This window comes from Trichoplusia ni (assembly GCF_003590095.1).
Source record: "Trichoplusia ni isolate ovarian cell line Hi5 chromosome 17 unlocalized genomic scaffold, tn1 tig00002301_group16, whole genome shotgun sequence".
NCBI classification, from domain to species: domain Eukaryota; kingdom Metazoa; phylum Arthropoda; class Insecta; order Lepidoptera; family Noctuidae; genus Trichoplusia; species Trichoplusia ni.
In genome coordinates this window covers 18,903-35,758 of record NW_020799762.1, presented here as the reverse complement: position 1 = coordinate 35,758, position 16,856 = coordinate 18,903, and the positions used below count along the sequence as shown (strand labels likewise).

At 36.0% G+C, this 16,856-nt stretch overlaps 1 protein-coding gene across 1 annotated transcript; it reads left to right on the top strand.

Annotated features, from left to right (window-relative positions):
* The first annotated feature begins 7,780 nt into the window (after positions 1 to 7,780).
* On the top strand, positions 7,781 to 15,838 carry LOC113506477 (fatty acyl-CoA reductase wat-like). The gene is made up of 9 exons (XM_026889320.1): positions 7,781 to 8,194; positions 8,567 to 8,689; positions 10,111 to 10,265; positions 10,794 to 10,910; positions 11,385 to 11,494; positions 11,867 to 11,928; positions 12,606 to 12,825; positions 13,443 to 13,623; positions 14,611 to 15,838. Exons 2-9 carry the CDS (start codon positions 8,633 to 8,635, stop codon positions 14,954 to 14,956), a joined length of 1,248 nt encoding a protein of 415 aa, XP_026745121.1. The 5' UTR covers positions 7,781 to 8,194; positions 8,567 to 8,632; the 3' UTR covers positions 14,957 to 15,838.
* The last annotated feature ends 1,018 nt before the right edge of the window (positions 15,839 to 16,856 follow it).

Sequence of the window (16,856 nt, the reverse complement as noted above, 5' to 3'; positions counted from 1 at the left end):
CCCATAATAGGAATATTTAATGTTATTTAATGGTAAAAGTAACAATTTCCTTTTTTTCCGTATTGGCGGGTCTGCATCAGTTTTTATTCTTTGGTCTGTGACACGTAACGTTACGTGTGTTTATAATGTAAATTTACGAAAGAATATAAATAAGTATAATTTAAGTAAAACTGGGCAATTTGTACTAGTTTTTGCAATTATGGAAATACACGAAATAAGTACTATGTCGCAGTAGCTAAGTGGAGCAACGACCGGATTCGTAGGCTCGAGATTACAGGTTCGAATCCCGTTTAAGTTCACAAATGATACATGTAGAAATAGCTAATTATAGTTGGAATGGGAGTTTCTTTTTAAGATTCTGTTTTAATTTCTAATACATATTGAAATCTTGTGTGACGTCACTTATCATTATATTTACCGACAAGTGACAACATTAGCCCCTATTTACATTACGTTTTATCATCTTTAATGTGTTTGATATGTATTTGTTTATTGATATAATAAAATTAAAAATAACCTTCGTAAATTATTTAGAAATCTACTAGTTGGACTAATTGGTTCATTTTAGTCAAATACTGTATTTACAAATTACCTTAAGCAGTTTAAGTTTCTATTCATCATCGTCCCAGTCTTTTCCCAACTATGTTGGGGTCGCCCTCCAGTCTAACCGGATTCAGCTAAGTACCAGTTTTATTCAAGAAGCGACTGCCTATCTGACCTCCTCAACCCAGTTACCTGGGCGACACGATACTCCTTAGTTAGACAGTTTGTCAGACTTTCAAAGCTTCTGACTACCTGTAATGACTGTCAAAGATGTATGTAGCGTGCCTTTCGAAACACGGAGTATCTCGTTGTGACAAAGATATTCAACCATCTCCACCCATCTCCGGACCAACCGTGTCAAGCGTAGCTTAACCTGTGATCGATTCACTTATGCAGTTATAGCTTGGCCACGAGCTCCTCTCACTACTCGAATATCAATGCAATAGATTATATTCAAGATAGTATGTGCTAAGTGAACTGAGAGCCAACTGCCACGTCTCATATAATTGCAAATGAGAAAAAGAGATAACGCTATATGCCGTGTATAGCGCCGTCCCGCTCCCACAAATATAAAATTACTTTAAAACGTGGTTGATGGGAAAAGAGATATATTTGCTAGGAATTCTTAAGGTGTGCTTTGTAAGCTGAATGTTTGTCGGGTGACCATGAAGTTTTTATTCTAGTCGAATGGTTGATGTACAACCTGGTGTCAGAGTGTATCCCGCCCGTAGTCCTCTGACGTGACGCAACACACTTGAAATATCTTCAGGTGTTTTATTGACCGAGTTCAAAAATGGATAAATTCTCAATTCTGTTCGTATTTTGTTTCTTTGCTTGTCCGTTCTCTCAGAATTTTAGCGTGGATGAACCGATTTTGTTTAAACTTTTTCATTTAACGTGAAATTGTTTGGCTCAGTAGCTTTTTATTTGAATTCGGTTGTAAGTTTTTATTGTTAAAACTATATTATTGCCATTAAGGTCCAACGAAAGATTTATCTTGGGTTTTTTGTATAACCAATACGAATCAAAAAGTTAATGTAGCCAATTTCGGGTCTAAGCCTGATATTCAGGGTCCCTTATGAAATGCAAGTTAAGCCGAGGGGTTCTGCTGGTTATCAATAACAAGTTGTTCGCGACTTCGTCCGCGTGGGTAGAAGATATAAGTTATGATTTATAACTGCCCTATTTTTTTTCACATTTTTCTTTGTACCTTCGCTCCTATTAGTCGCAACTTGATGGTATATAGCCTAAAGCCTTCCTCGATTAATGGTCTATTCAACACAACAAGAATTTTTCAATTTGGACCAGTAGTTCCTGAGCGTTTAAACAAACAAACTCTTCAGCTTTATATATTTGTATAGATATTATTACATGAAACAAAGCATAATCAATATTTTTAGTTATAATAGTGAAACTTATTACAAAAGCAAGCAATATTAGATAAACGATGATAAAAATGTAGTTGAAAGTATAGATAAAGATCATTGCATAAGAAAACCTTTTTAGATATCTATCATTAAGTAATATAATATGTGATATCTGTACCGCACGTTCATTTAACACAAACATTGATATCATTTTATCAAAATTCAAATTTTCTATAAATTTTCCTATTTCTACTAGCTCATGATTAAGGACTCCGGGTTGGGTTAGAAACTAGTCGGGCGATACCGATAAATACGCGCGAGTAAACTATATGGTTTGTGTGAATGTATGTTTACTGCCACTTTACGCTGAAACAACTAAACAGATTTTGATGAAATTTAAAAAGGAGGGCGCTGGTAACAGCATTATCACTTGAGTAACTTTTTATCCGACTGCGATAAAGGAAGGTAATGTTTTGCAACCATAACCGAAATAAGGTGTCGTAATAGGATTAAGGGGAGGCTTTTTGCCCAGCCATGGGATAATGTATATCGTACTGTGTCCCACGGCTGGGCAGAGGTCTCTAATAGAAGAAAAAACAAGACATTACGTTACTTAAACTTTTAGGAATTATCTTATTCTTAACGATAAACATTGTCACCCTATCAACAATTCAAATTTGTTATCATGCTCACAAGACAAAATAAATTCAACTCTAAAACAATCGTATTAGAGTTTACAATACATTACACTCAAAATGAGATATTTGTCATACATAACTTTATCTCTTTATAGTTATTTAATTGAATGCAATTTATGTATTCATGCAATTCGTAAATACAAAATAGAATTAATGCGAAAGTAAATCTGTCCATCTGTTACACTTAAATAGGTATATGGAAATTAATTTTGATATATCTCTCTATTATTTAATTCAATGTAGGAAAATGTTTTTGTGTTTCTTGAAAAAATACCCCCCACCCTAAGGAATTTAATCCTTGTGTCGCGGGGGTTTCACAAACATTCGAGTCACATGCACAAAGACATCCAGACTCAGGACAAGCATTCGTGGATCACACAAACGCTTGTCCTACGCGAGGATCGAAGTCTAGAATTAGGTGTTTAAAAAAAAGTGACTTTTGATTTGAATCGTCCATTAATAAGTAACTAGCTGTTCCCCCGCGGGCCCGCCCGTTACAAATCGAAAATGATCCTACAGGAGCATAAACTCAGGATAAAAACTATCATATGTGTTAATCCTGCTTATAACCTATCTGTATACCAAGTTTCGTCTAAATCCGTTCAGTGGTTTTCGCGTGAAAGAGGAACACACATCCAAACATCCATACATAAAAACTTTTGCGTTTTTAATATTAGTAAGATACTAGTTTTTCACCCGCGGCTTCGCCCGCGTTGAGGTCGGTTATATCGCGTTTCCAAGAGAACTCTTCAAATGTCCGGGATAAAAACTATCCTATGTTCTTTCTCAAGGTCAACTCTATCTCTATAGCAAATTTCATTAAAATTAGTTCAGTGGTTTAGACGTGAAAGCGCAACAGACAGACAGACAGAGTTACTTTCGCGTTTATAATACTAGTAGGATATACCGTTGCTACTATTTACTGTAGCATGCAATGGTATGCTATGGTATGTTATGCCGATGCGACTGAATTAGTATGCTTAATGTGTAAGTCGGTGACAGACATGTTGGTGACAAGATCTTGGATTACTTCACACTAATGCATGCAGGGTAAGCAGGGTTGTGCGTGACTAAGAATGTGTGAAAATACTTTTGGCATACGCCTTTATTGGCAGTCGGTTAAGAACTAAAAATATAAAACGTCTCTTCATTTCACATCTATACTTACTAACATATAAAGCTGAAGAGTTTGTTTGTTTCTTTGTTTGAACGCGCTAATCTCAGGAACTACTGTTTCGAATTGAAAAATTATTTTTCTGTTGAATAGACACGAAGGCTATATAACATCACGCTGCGACTAATAGGAGCGAAGATATAATGGAAAATGTAAAAAAAACGGGGAATATTCTAACCACGTGGACGAAGTCGCGGGCAACAGCTAGTTAGGTATAAATGTGAGAGAGTGGATGTTTGGATGTTTGATACTCAATCACGCAAAAAAGGCTGAACGGATTTGGCTGAAATTTGGCATGCATATATCCATTGACATGGAAAAGAACATAGGCTACCTTTTATCCCGATTTTTTAAATATGGGAAAATTGAAAAGGTGTGTAAAAGCTATTAGATCACTAAGGGGACGTATTTCCATGGAAACGGGGACCACCGAACGCTGTCCACGCAGACGGAGTCGCAGGCAACACCTAGTCAGGTTATAAATAGCTTAACATAATCGGTTGGTGTAGCCAAAGAGCCAAAATTGAACACTATTACTAAGATTGTAGTGTCTGTCCGCCTGTCATAAGGTCGAATCTCATAATTGGAGATACCAAGACAGTTTTTTTTTACGGAAGATCAGTTCCTTTGGCTCTTTAACAAGAATGACTAAAAATGAAAATCGAATTTGATAATTAATAGTTGGTTCGGCCATAAATTTGATGGGTGACCATATTTATTTATTTATTTATGCAAACTATGTGCTTCTTAGTCTTACTTGACTTGAACGATTTTTCTGTCGAAACAAATGATTAACAAGTCTTCCCACTGGTCTTTCAGAAACCTTAATTTAATAACATACCTTTTTTTCTTGTAAAGGAAGGCGGAAATAAACAAATAATAAGGTTTTTCCAAAGACCAGATAAACAACCATTATAACACCTTTACTCCTCACGATATTGCTATCCCTTTCTAACTCTCTCATTACGTATACTTCCATCTCACTCACTCTATTAATAAGATGTTTTTTATTAATGTTTAAGCTTCATATTTGCATGTGCTAACACTGTGTTAAACTAATATTGAAGTTGGCATGTAACTGAAACTTGTATTAATATTATACTTGAATACATACAGTATATTGGTTTTAAAATGGCGGATTGTCCAACAAGATATTAAAAAAAAAAACTCGTAAAGGAATTTATCCTTATGTGGACGTTTCACAAACATTCAAATCACATGCACAAAGACACCCAGACTCAGGACAAGCATTCGTGGATCACACAAACGCTTGTCCTACGCAGGGATCAAACCTGCGACTTACGCGTCGGCCTGTCAACCACTCGGCTGTTTTTAAACCCTAACAAAAAAATAAATTCATGTGAAATTAGCAGAGCAACTTCTTGTTTCTAGAAAAAAAATATGCAAATGCATAGTACAGAATTAGAACAATACCATTTTTTGTAGGAATTGAACTAGATTGTGGCGGTGGGGTTTTAATGGGGCTTTTTAATTGCAAACATGAAAATCTATTTAACATTGACAAAGGAATCTATATTATTAGTGTAATGTAACAAACTTCTCTTTCCTTAAAGTCGGGATAAAAACTATCCTACGTGTTAATCCTGCTTATAAACTATCTGTGTACAAAGTTTCGTCTAAATCCGTTCAGTGGTTTTTGCGTGAAAGAGGAACAAACAACCATACATACAAACTTTTGCGTTTATAATAATAATAGGGTATGCATCGATAGTATGTCTAAAAATGTCGTATCAAAAAGCATATGAGGATATTTTTTTATTATTTTCATTTCTTTTGTCATTTGAAAAGGCTATAAAAAGTGCTTAAGGGTAATTTATATTCAGTGCAAGTTGAAATCGGCGATAAAAGCCCGCAATACATTATAAATAAAATATGAGTTGCGGTTAATCTGACTTAAATGGTAGCGGGTTCATTCCCGACCGTGGGAGTTTAGCATTTTACAAAACAAGCGAAGGGTGAGTCAGACTCACGCACAATTGGTTCCGTATCATTGTAGGTAAGATACCCAAACGTAAAAAAATATATTTTTCTATTCATATTATAGAAATTATTTTTTTCTTCAATTTCAACTGTCGATCTTCCACAATTCATTTGATACAGCCTGGTTAAAGACGAAGCCTTACCCTTTGGATACGGAACTCTAAAAACAACGACTCGAGAGCTCAGGGATTTACCGGACTCTACTGCATCTGGGCCCCAATTCTGCTATTTACAATGGCCGATGAATGATTGGAAATTATATTAAACTAGCTGTTGCCCGCGACTTCGTCCCCGTGGGTAGAAGATATAAGTTATAATTTATACCTGCCCTGTTTTTTCACATTTTCCATTGTATCTTCGCTCCTATTAGTCGCAGCGTGATGATTTATAGCCAAGCCTTCCTCGATGAATGGTCTATTCAACACAAAAATATTTTTTCAATTTGGACCAGTAGTTCCTGAGATTAGCGCGTTCAAACAAACAAACAAACAAACTCTTCAGCTTTATATATTAGTATATAGAAGTATAGATTAACGCTATTCGATTTATCTAAGCAATCTTCCAAAAATTTTGAGGAATTCAGTACGGGGCGGTACACTCACGTTCAATACAAGGAATCTTCAATTATCATTGTGGCACATTTCTTAAGGGATTAGGAATAGTTTCTTCAATCCGATTGCCATAAATTCATCGGCCATTTTAAATAGCAGAATAGGGATGATGACTGGGTATAAAAAGAAAAAATCTCATTAGTCCCTCAGTTAGATAATTGAAAAGTATGAGACACGTATTTTTTCCTTTTTCAGAAAAACTAGAATTAACAACGATTAACTGCTTTAAAGTTTAGGAGAGGGGGCTTGTGACGTAACGATAGAGTAAAATTTATACTCAATCGTGACGTCACGCGTAAGTTTCATTCACTGTAATTTGGTCAATTTGTGTTTGCGGGACAAATTAAAAAAATACGTATCCATTATTATACAAAAAACTACAAGAGGGACGCTGCAAAAAAATATTGTCATCATCCCTATTGGGGCCCTGGGCACATCGAATACTCTTGATCAATGGTACAAACTGTTTAGACAATAAGAGTGAGACAGTTGCACCATCAAGGCTACGAGGATACGTGCTGAGGCCGTACGCGACTCACTTACTAATTAAACAATAGTTATATAAATCAATCGCATATCACACCTCTTTTTAAAACGACTCTTTTGAATTTCAAATATGTGATACCGTTATTCGGGTTGCCTTTGTTATGTAGATACTTAATCGGTGAATCGATTTTGGGATAGAAGTTCTTAATTATTGTTTTCGGGGGTGTATTTTTAATTTTTATTGATACTTTTTTTGCTAGCACTTTCTTATAATACTGGCTGTTGTGCACGAGATTTTAATGTAACTTTAACCATAACCAGCTGTGCCGTATTATCCATAAGGCACTTTAGGCCAGTGCCTAGGGGCCCACTATGACTAGAGTCTAAAAAAGCTAGATAATTTTTTCACTGAATGAAAATAACTTGAACCAAGGGGGCCCCTACTCCTTTGTTGCCTCGAGGCCTCGGGGCCCCTGGGCCCCTAGATCCGGCCCTGATGACCAGTGTACACAAATTCTTCCTCAGAATCCCTTTGGTCCAGAGTCGGTAACGCTTTTACGAGTACCTAAGGTCCGATTGCAGTTGTTTTGTCAAATTCTGAAAGAGACACACAATAGCGTGCTTAACAAAAAAACTGTTTAGGTAAATCTATATCTATACTAATATATAAAGCTGAAGAGTTTGTTTGTTTGTTTGAACGCGCTAATCTCAGGATCTACTGGTCCAAATTGAAAAAATCTTTTTGTGTTGAATAGACCATTCATCGAGGAAGGCTTTAGGCTTTAAACCATCACGCTGCGACTAATATGAGCGAAGATAGGTACAATGGAAAATGTGAAAAAATAGGGCAGGTATAAATCATAACATATATCTCCCACCCACGGGAACGAAGTCGCGGGCAACAGCTAGTTGGATAATAAAGTGCTTTTTTCTTTTATCTCGTAAACTTTATAAGCGGATACAGTGATTTATAATCTCGAACGACGTCACTTACTAGTATGGTCTTCACTAGCAAGTGATTTTTTATCTTCCTGACTTTTTAAAATTGTGATAAAAAAAATACGTATTCTGTATTTCTTGGAACTCTGACTGAGTAAACAGATTTCTTTCAAGTTTCCAGTCAAATTCCTAATCGCAAAACTTTATTTTTTTTCTTTACTCAACCTAAAGAAAACATCTTATCTTCTTAAATACTGAGATTCTTTTCTATTTTGTTTCAGATCATGTCCGGATTTAAAGAAGATATTCTTACTGGCGAGGCCGAAGAAGAATAAGGATATAGCCAGAAGACTTCAAGAACAATTTGATGATGTGGTAAGAGCTCAATTATCATTAAACTCCTGGATGAAGAGCCCTTGAATACAGCCCCTTAAGCCCTCATTAATTTTAGCAAAAAACGGACGAATTGACAGCACGGAGAGTTGAGTGGTTGAGGTCACCGCGCCAAGTCTATAAAAGGCGACGTGTCGCCGGTTCGATCCCTTTCCCATTCACACCCAGGACAAATGTTTGTGTGATGAGCACGATCATTTGTTCCGTATCTGGGTGTAATTTATCCATATTCTATATGTATTTATAAGTATGTTTATCAGTTGTCTGGTACTCATAATACAAGCTCTTCACAGTTTGAGACTAGATGGCGTTGGGTGAAAATTATGGAATATTATTATTTATTTTCTTTCACAGCTTTACGACAGATTGAGGAAGGAATGTCCGAACTTTATCCAGAAGATCAGTATTGTTGAGGGTGACATGGGGCAGGCGGACCTCGGCATGTCTCCTGAGGATCGCATCAAAGTTATGAATGAGGTACGTTAAAAAAAGCTTCATACCTATATCCTGTACATTCAAATATTGGGTGGAAGATATCCTTAAACTGTGTTTTAGAAGCTGTGATAGCCTAGAGGGAAGACTGACAGACTGTCAACTCAAAGGTCTCGAGTTCGATCCCAATGCATCGTAGTGATCACATTTTGCCACGTTTTTATAAACTCACTTTCTTGTTTGTTTGTCGTTCCGGTTGGATTTTTACAAGTCAATTTTGAGACACTCCCTTTAAGAGTAAAACCTGTGTTTTTTCTATCAATCTTAGGTAATTTTCCCAAGTAGGTATGTATATAGACAAGCACATTTCTAAAATATCTACATATAATCATAGGTTCAGGAATTTAGGAGATTTACGCGTCTATCACACGTAGTTGTAGAAACAGATCTAATATATTATACACACAATACATTAATGTTTAAAACAAGTAAAAAGCGTTAATTTGATCATCAAATAAGCAGACCTAAAGGCCTCTAAAGATTTTGTTTGATCGTTGAACGCAATCGTTTTTAAAAGGAATGAAATAATTTATCTGTAAGTAGGATAAAACATTAATGCTCGCAGCAGTCTTCCTATCTGACTACCCTGAGGAGAAATGTCGAAAAAAAAGTCTCATTATCTCTTTCAAAATGAAATGTTTTTGTGCTAGCTATTTAAAATATAACATAACTCAATTAAACATGTTTAATCATCTTAATAGATCAAATCAAATCAAATCAAAATTGTTTATTGCAATCCATAGTTAATCTTTATTCCCTTAAAGTAAGTCACAGATCAAGCCGTTTTACGAACGAAATGGATCAGCTTCAAATGTTTTAATCTCAGTTTTCGGACTCTTTAAAATGTCTAAAAAACGATATTTGATCCATACAAAACATTCTTATTGACATAACTTGTTGTAAAGTTCAAGTGTGACCTCTTATAGTTTGTCTACTTGTTGAATACTTGAGATATGTACATAATGTTAGTTAAAGCCTAGTTTGATTTCAAAGGAAACTCGTCATTTTAAAGTATTGTTTTTGCTGTTATGTTCACGCTACGAACTATGGTTTCATTTGTATATCTATCGAGTAAGTAATCGCTACTATTAATATTATAAATGCGAAAGTAACTCTGTCTGTCTGTCTGTCTGTTACGCTTTCACGTCTAAATCACAGAGATAGAGTTGACCTTGAGAAAGAACATAGGATAGTTTTTGTTCCGGACTTTTGAAGAGTTCTCTTGAAAACGCGATATAACCGACCTCGACGCGGGCGAAGTCGTGGGCGAAAAGCTAGTATCCAATACGGCGCACGTCCAAGATGGCGGCCAGGCTATTTGACATGTACTCCCATGATTTGGGTATAAGCATGTTTTTAAACTATTAATTATTGTTACTAAACCTCTAAAATTTGTAAATTTTCAGGTGGAGGTTATTTTCCATGGCGCCGCTACAGTGAGGTTTGACGAGCCCTTGAAGACAGCTGTGGAAATCAACGTCAGAGGAACCCGTGATATGTTGAAGCTTGCCCGAGGATGCAGCAAGCTGAAGGCATTCGTACACATCTCAACAGCATACAGGTACACATAATATTGTACCTCCAGTCCGTAAAAGAACCTGGTGCTTACCTGAATGATGAACTAGTAATAGAACAAAGGAAATTAAATAGCTGAGTTTTTGAATTGGTTAGCATGCAAAAAAGAAATGTATAGATAAAAATTGTGAGAAGAGAATTTAAAGATCTGCAACAGAACGGAATCCGATCACTGTGGGGGGTTCCATAAACACTTTTACAAATAAATTATTTGAATTTGAATAGTCGCAGAAATGATAAATATTCCAACCCTTCTCTTTCGGGTGGGAAATCATCAAGTCTTCTATCACTTTGCGTCGAGGAGAAAGGAGTGTCAGACTTCATCTGACTAACACCCATTCATGTTCTTTTCTTAGCCTTTTGTGTACCGGGGCCATGGTAACTCTTTGTGACGTCTGCTGTTACCTACAGCAGAGTATACACCTACCATATATAAAATAGGTAAAAGATGGAATTTTTAGGATAAAGTTGCGTAGTTTTAAACCAAACCTAAAATATTTTTATTTTGTTTCAGTAACTGCGTACAGGATCAGATCTCTGAAAAGTTTTACGAGAGTCCTCTCCCGGGAGACAAGCTCATAGACATTGTGGAAACCATGGATGTCAAGACCATTAACAATATTACGCCCGGGTAAGTTAAAAGGCAGGATCTTAAAAGGTTCTCACTTCGACTGTATTTGCCCACGATTTTCAATTTTGTGGCACTTTCCGATAAGCTAGCAGGCTGAAATTTTCAGGGTAGCTTCAAACCCTCAAACCATGGTTATGTATATTGCGTGACAATATTATATTGACATGGAGTTGATCTCCTATCATTATCCTACGCTTGAATCAGTTGGTCCATGGATGGGTCATCTATGTCATCATCATCCTAGCCTTTTCCCAAAAATGTTGGGGTCGGCTTGAAGTCTGTTCGGATGCAGCTGAACAGTACCAGTGTTTTACAAGGAGCAACTGCCTATCTGACCTCCTCAACCCAGTTACCTGGGCAACACGATACCCCTTAGTTAGACTGGTTGTCAGACTTTCCAGCTTCTGACAACCCGTTACTATCATTGATGTATGAATAACAGCCGCCTTTAACTTATACTTTTGTCTTTCAAAGATTACTTGGAGATTTCCCGAACACTTATGCTTACACCAAGGCTGTAGCTGAGAACATTGTTCAGGAGTACTCCAAGGGCTTACCGGTAGCTCTGTTCAGACCAGCGATAGGTAAGAAATGACAAACATGTTTTCAAATTCAAATATGTTCATTGCGAACTAAGTGTAGGTATACAAGAAGGTGTAAATATTAGAACCTAGTTGCCTGTTAGAGCATTGAAATTTAAAAATGCTCAATTTCAATTTTATAAGACTAATTATGGTTTATTACATTTATTATATTAATTCCTAAGCTATTAAATATATTGATGAAACACAAATGACAGAATTAAAGTTAATTTTTTTTTTTACGAGAATTTTAATTTATGAAAATTATAGATTGTTTCACGAGATTGATAAATCTTTTAAGAGGTTTGCAAATAATAATAATAACATTTGCTTAAAATTGTAGTTAAAATAATTTCGATGGTTTTCCTATTTCAGTTATTGGTACTTCAAAAGAACCGGTTGCTGGTTGGATTGATAACGTTTATGGACCTACTGGTGTAAGTATACTGAATTTAAATCAGTTTTTAGTTTTCAAGTTTCTTTCAAAAATTTTGTATGTGCGAAACGGTATAGCATAAATACTATTGGTAATTATATTTTTGAGCCGTTTGGCATGGGGACCAGGTGCACGAGTTCTTTATAAAGAGGTGTATGAAGGATTGCAACGCATTGCCATACACCGACACAAAAACGCGGATGACGTAGCACGGCGGTTCAGGTTTAGTCAGTAAGTAAGAGTCTGACACTACCCATTTCCTCCCAGTGGGTGTCCATGAGGATTCCCCCGCTTTAACAAAAAATAAAAGGTGCACGAATTCTTTATAAGGAACTCACACAGCGTTCGGTCGACTCCACCCATGATCAGAAGACTGGTCTGTATTTTGCTCAAAGAATTAGCATTGCCATACAACGTGGCAATGCAGCCAGCCTTCTGGGCAGGTTTCCCGACTTTGGCAGGGATGAAGATGTCTTTTTTGAGGCGTCATATATTATATATATTGTTTATTTTTGTATTGATATTAAGTTAAAATAGTTCCTATATAGAATTACTTTGTTTTATCTTACTGAACAATATCCTTGATGAAAAATCCAAGGTTCTAAGTTTTCCAAGGTGTAAAATCTAGCAAAAACTGCAAACAAATTTGTTCTAAAGCATTGCATTTTCATTTTACAGGTGGTGGTAGGGGCAGCAGTCGGTCTCCTCCACGTGTTAAACTGTAACCCCAAGGTCTTAGCCGACCTGGTGCCCGGAGACATGGTGGTGAATGCCTGTATAGCAGCCGCCTGGAAGACGGCACGGGAGTACCCCAGCAACCACGAGGACGCACCACCACCAGACCTGCCCCCACCAGTCTATAACTACGTGTCCTCAGAGCAAAACCCTTTGACTTGGGGTTAGTAAGATCATACATAAAATGCAACTTTTGCACAACGCCATCTAATGATGAACTGAAAAATTAAGTTGGATACAGATTCTGCACAACGCCATCTAGTGATAAACTGTAAAATTAAATTAAATACAGTTTTTACACAACGCCATCTAGTGACGAACTGTAAAATTAAGTTAAATACAGTCTTTGCACAACGCCATCTAGTGATGAATTAAGCAATGCTTTTACTAGAGGTATTCGAATGATGGGTATCCCTCTTAACCTACGGCGGAAAAAGAGGGGGTGTTATAAATTTGACATGTATATGTATGTATATCTGTCTGTCTATCTATAACATCATAGCTCCTAAACGGATTGAGGGATTCAGATTCTTTTGTATTAAAAATGAATTATGTGCGAGTTTTCTTGGGCACGCTTGATAATATTTATGAACCATCTATTGAAGTTTGATAAAATGTAATAAATAGTTTTTGAAAAAATCTAAAATATTTTAAATCTGGAAAGGATGAAAACGTGACGCCATATTTCCGTAACTTCCTTTGCATTGCCGTCACCTCCTAGTCACGCCTAAAGAAGCTTTCGTTCAAAAACTATTTACGAGAAATATTTCAATTTTTCAGAGAAATTCATGAAATACAACGAGATCTACGGGTTCCAAGTACCAACGATCCAAGCAGTCTACTACTACCTATTCCACATCACATCTTCTAAGTTCTTCTACACTCTGTTCTGCTTCCTTCTGCACTGGATACCTGCTTACATCATCGATGGTATTGCTGTTCTTATCGGGAAGAAACCAATGTGAGTATTTATCTACTACAATCTACATATATCTTCTTCTAATATATAAAATTCCCGTGTCACGATGTTAGTTACCGTAGTCCTCCGAAACGGCTTAACCGATTTTTACCAAATTTTATATGCGTATTCAGTAGGTCTGAGAATCGACCAACATCTATTTTTCATACCCCTAAGTGATAAGGGTTGCTCACACTAAAAAAATATATTTTATTTTGTGGACGAAATTGTTTGTTTTTATTTTTTTATAATGTGGCATTAAAAATACAACTAAAAAAAAATATTCGGCAAAACAACGTTTGCTGGATCAGCTAGTTATATTATAAAACTAGCTGTTGCCCGCGATTTCGTCCGCGTGGACTTCGATGCTCAAAAATCGCTGTGCACATATTTAAGCCAAATTCGAAAGCCAAAGTCCAATCCAAAAAAAAGTTTCATAGGTTTGTATGAAACTTATTATTATACCCCTTATAAGCCTTTTTCCAATGGATAAGTGGCCTATGTTCTTTCTCAGAATTTAGATTATACCATGTACCAGATTTCACTTATAAAATTAGTATGGATTGGAGTGTCTGTGTGTGACGACTTTACATTGCATTATATTGTATACTAGCTGTTGCCCGCGACTTCGTCCGCGTGGTTAGAATAATTGCGACTATAACTTGAGATTTAAACTATCCTATCTCTCAAGTTGGATCGAACTGCACATGGTGTGCGAATTTTATTATAATTGGTTAAGTGGTTTAGGAGTCCATTGAGGACAAACATTGTGACACGAGATTTATATATAAATATTGTATATATATAAACGCTTCATGTCCTCAGTTTTTTTCTGCCTCTTATGTCTGAAACAGGCACTTTTGCAAGCAGACAGCTGAAGTAATAAGGAGCAACTAATCTACTTTAATTTTGGGAAAGCGATTCTGTCACGCTCAATTTGACTTGACATAAACCTCATTATAACAATAAAACACTTTCTTCTTTCCCCAGGTTAAGAAAAGCCTATAGAAAAATAACAAAATTCTCCGAAGTGATGGCGTACTTTGCAACGCGAGAATGGAAATTTGACAACTCAAATACTCAGAAACTTTACAGCGAGCTCTGTGATGCTGATAAGCATCTTTTTGACTTCGACATGAGTGCTTTGGACTGGAATGATTACTTCTACAGCTATATCCGTGGAGTCCGAGTATATCTGTTGAAAGACCCCGTGGAAACTGTCCCGGAAGGTCTAAAAAAGTTGAACAGACTTAGAATGTTGCATTATACGTTCTGCGCCATCCTTGGACTGCTCTTCTTGAGGGCTATATGGGCAGTTTTAAGTACATTCTTCTAGTTTTTAAATAGTTTTTCATTTTTGTGATTATCCAAAGTTTTGTTTGGTAAAAGTGTGTTGCTGTTGGCAACTTTAAAGAGTCGTTTCGCGAAACATATGTACAGCTCATCTAATTAAATTACATTTTTGCAATCGTTAACGTCAGTGGAAAAAAGCTGGAATGTATGGACATGACAGGTCAAGGTCACGGGACTTGCCGAAACGATATGTCATTTCCATACACTTTTTTTTATTTAATTTTTGTATTTTTTTTGAAATGTCATTTGGTTAAAGGCCTGTTCTGGTCTCACGGATTAGTCAGCGTGCTTTTATTTATTCAACATCATGACCAACGCGTATTGTTTCTCCAATGTAAGAGTCAGCGCTTATCGGCAACAAAATAGTTGCAAAACAGTCATGCAACTGTCCTTCAACTGTCTTTTCTTCAACTTTTATCAGGGTGGTATGATTATTCACGCCAAACCCACTCGGACACGATGCACATCCCTATGCAACAGAAAAAAACAGTTCCTTTTTAGTTGAGAAACAGTTGCAAAACTGTGGTGCAACTTTTTTGTTGCCAGTCAACAACGGCTCTTAAGCACTTAGCGAAGTAAGAAAACTATTTACTTTATAATAACTGTATATATTCGACTTAATAGGTGATAGTTAAATTAGTTAATATATAGTGTAAATAATAAAATATAATAAGATTATCATTAAGAAATATTCACAAATACACACAAAGTTTTTTTAAGACCTCTGTGACTTCTTTACCGGACTCTTCATTACTAGTTTGGCATACATACATAGCTCTATCCTTATCTAACTGGAAGAAACGCAGAACAAAGAAAAGAGACAGGTATAGTTTTCTGAATAGTTTTTGAAAAATGGTTACCCAAAGTTTACCTCATTATATTAAAATGGAAATTTATGAGTTATTACAGTGCCCTGACTAGTGATTTAAACGAATTTTTTGATTTGAAGATTCTTTATAATTGATTTGTAAAAAACAATGAATGAATTTTAAATCACTATAGAGGGAGGTAGGATAGTCTGATACATAAAAATTTAAAATCAAATATGTGAATATGTCATAGTTTTGGTTAATTTATATGTATTTATTTTATAATATAAATCATAAATAGTTGGAAATGTAAAACAAAAGAAATAGTATATAGTTTTGTAAAAAATGGAATCTGAATCATTCTGCCTCACCAACGGGGCATGTAGACACATCAGTGTGGGCACTTTGATATATTATTTTCTGTTTTATTGTAGATTTAATTAATAATGTAATACTAATACCGGTTGGAATTTGACTTGTAATCGAATGTCCAACATTTCAGTCAATTTTATGACTTGTCAAAAGTTGCTTCTTAAAACAGACAGAACGTAATGAATAACCAGTCCAGGGTATTAAAAGAAGTCGTAACGAAATTATATTAGATTAATTATATTTGTGATAAAATACAATTGCTCATTATTTAATTATAAATCGGTTTTATGAATGTTTAAATGATAAATGCCATTTTGTTATAAGAACAATAAATGAATAAAAGATGTTGTGATTTGTTTATTTTGTAAAAGCATTTTTCTTGTAATATCGGCGAATGCTCATAGTGAATTGATTACACTTTCAAACTTCTCCTTACATCATCATTGGCCTAGCCTTTTCCCAACTGTGTTGGGGTCGGCTTCCAGTCTAACCGGATTCAGCTGAGTACCAGTGTTTTACAAGGAGCGACTGCCTATCTGACCTCCTCAACCCAGTTACCTGGGCAACAAGATACCCCTTGGTTAGACTGGTTGTCAGACTTTTCAAGCTTCCGACTACCTGTAACGACTGTCAAAGATGTAGGAATAACAGCCGGGACCCACAATTTAACGTGCCTTCCGAAACACGGAGGAACTCGTTATG

Coding starts and splice junctions, on each gene's coding strand:
- LOC113506477 (XM_026889320.1), top strand. CDS start 8,633: ATGGGGCAGGCGGACCTCGGCATGTCTCCTGAGGATCGCATCAAAGTT. Junction 11,495..11,866: donor TCTGTTCAGACCAGCGATAG/GTAAGAAATGAC, acceptor TTCCTATTTCAG/TTATTGGTACTTCAAAAGAA. Junction 13,624..14,610: donor CTTATCGGGAAGAAACCAAT/GTGAGTATTTAT, acceptor TTCTTTCCCCAG/GTTAAGAAAAGCCTATAGAA.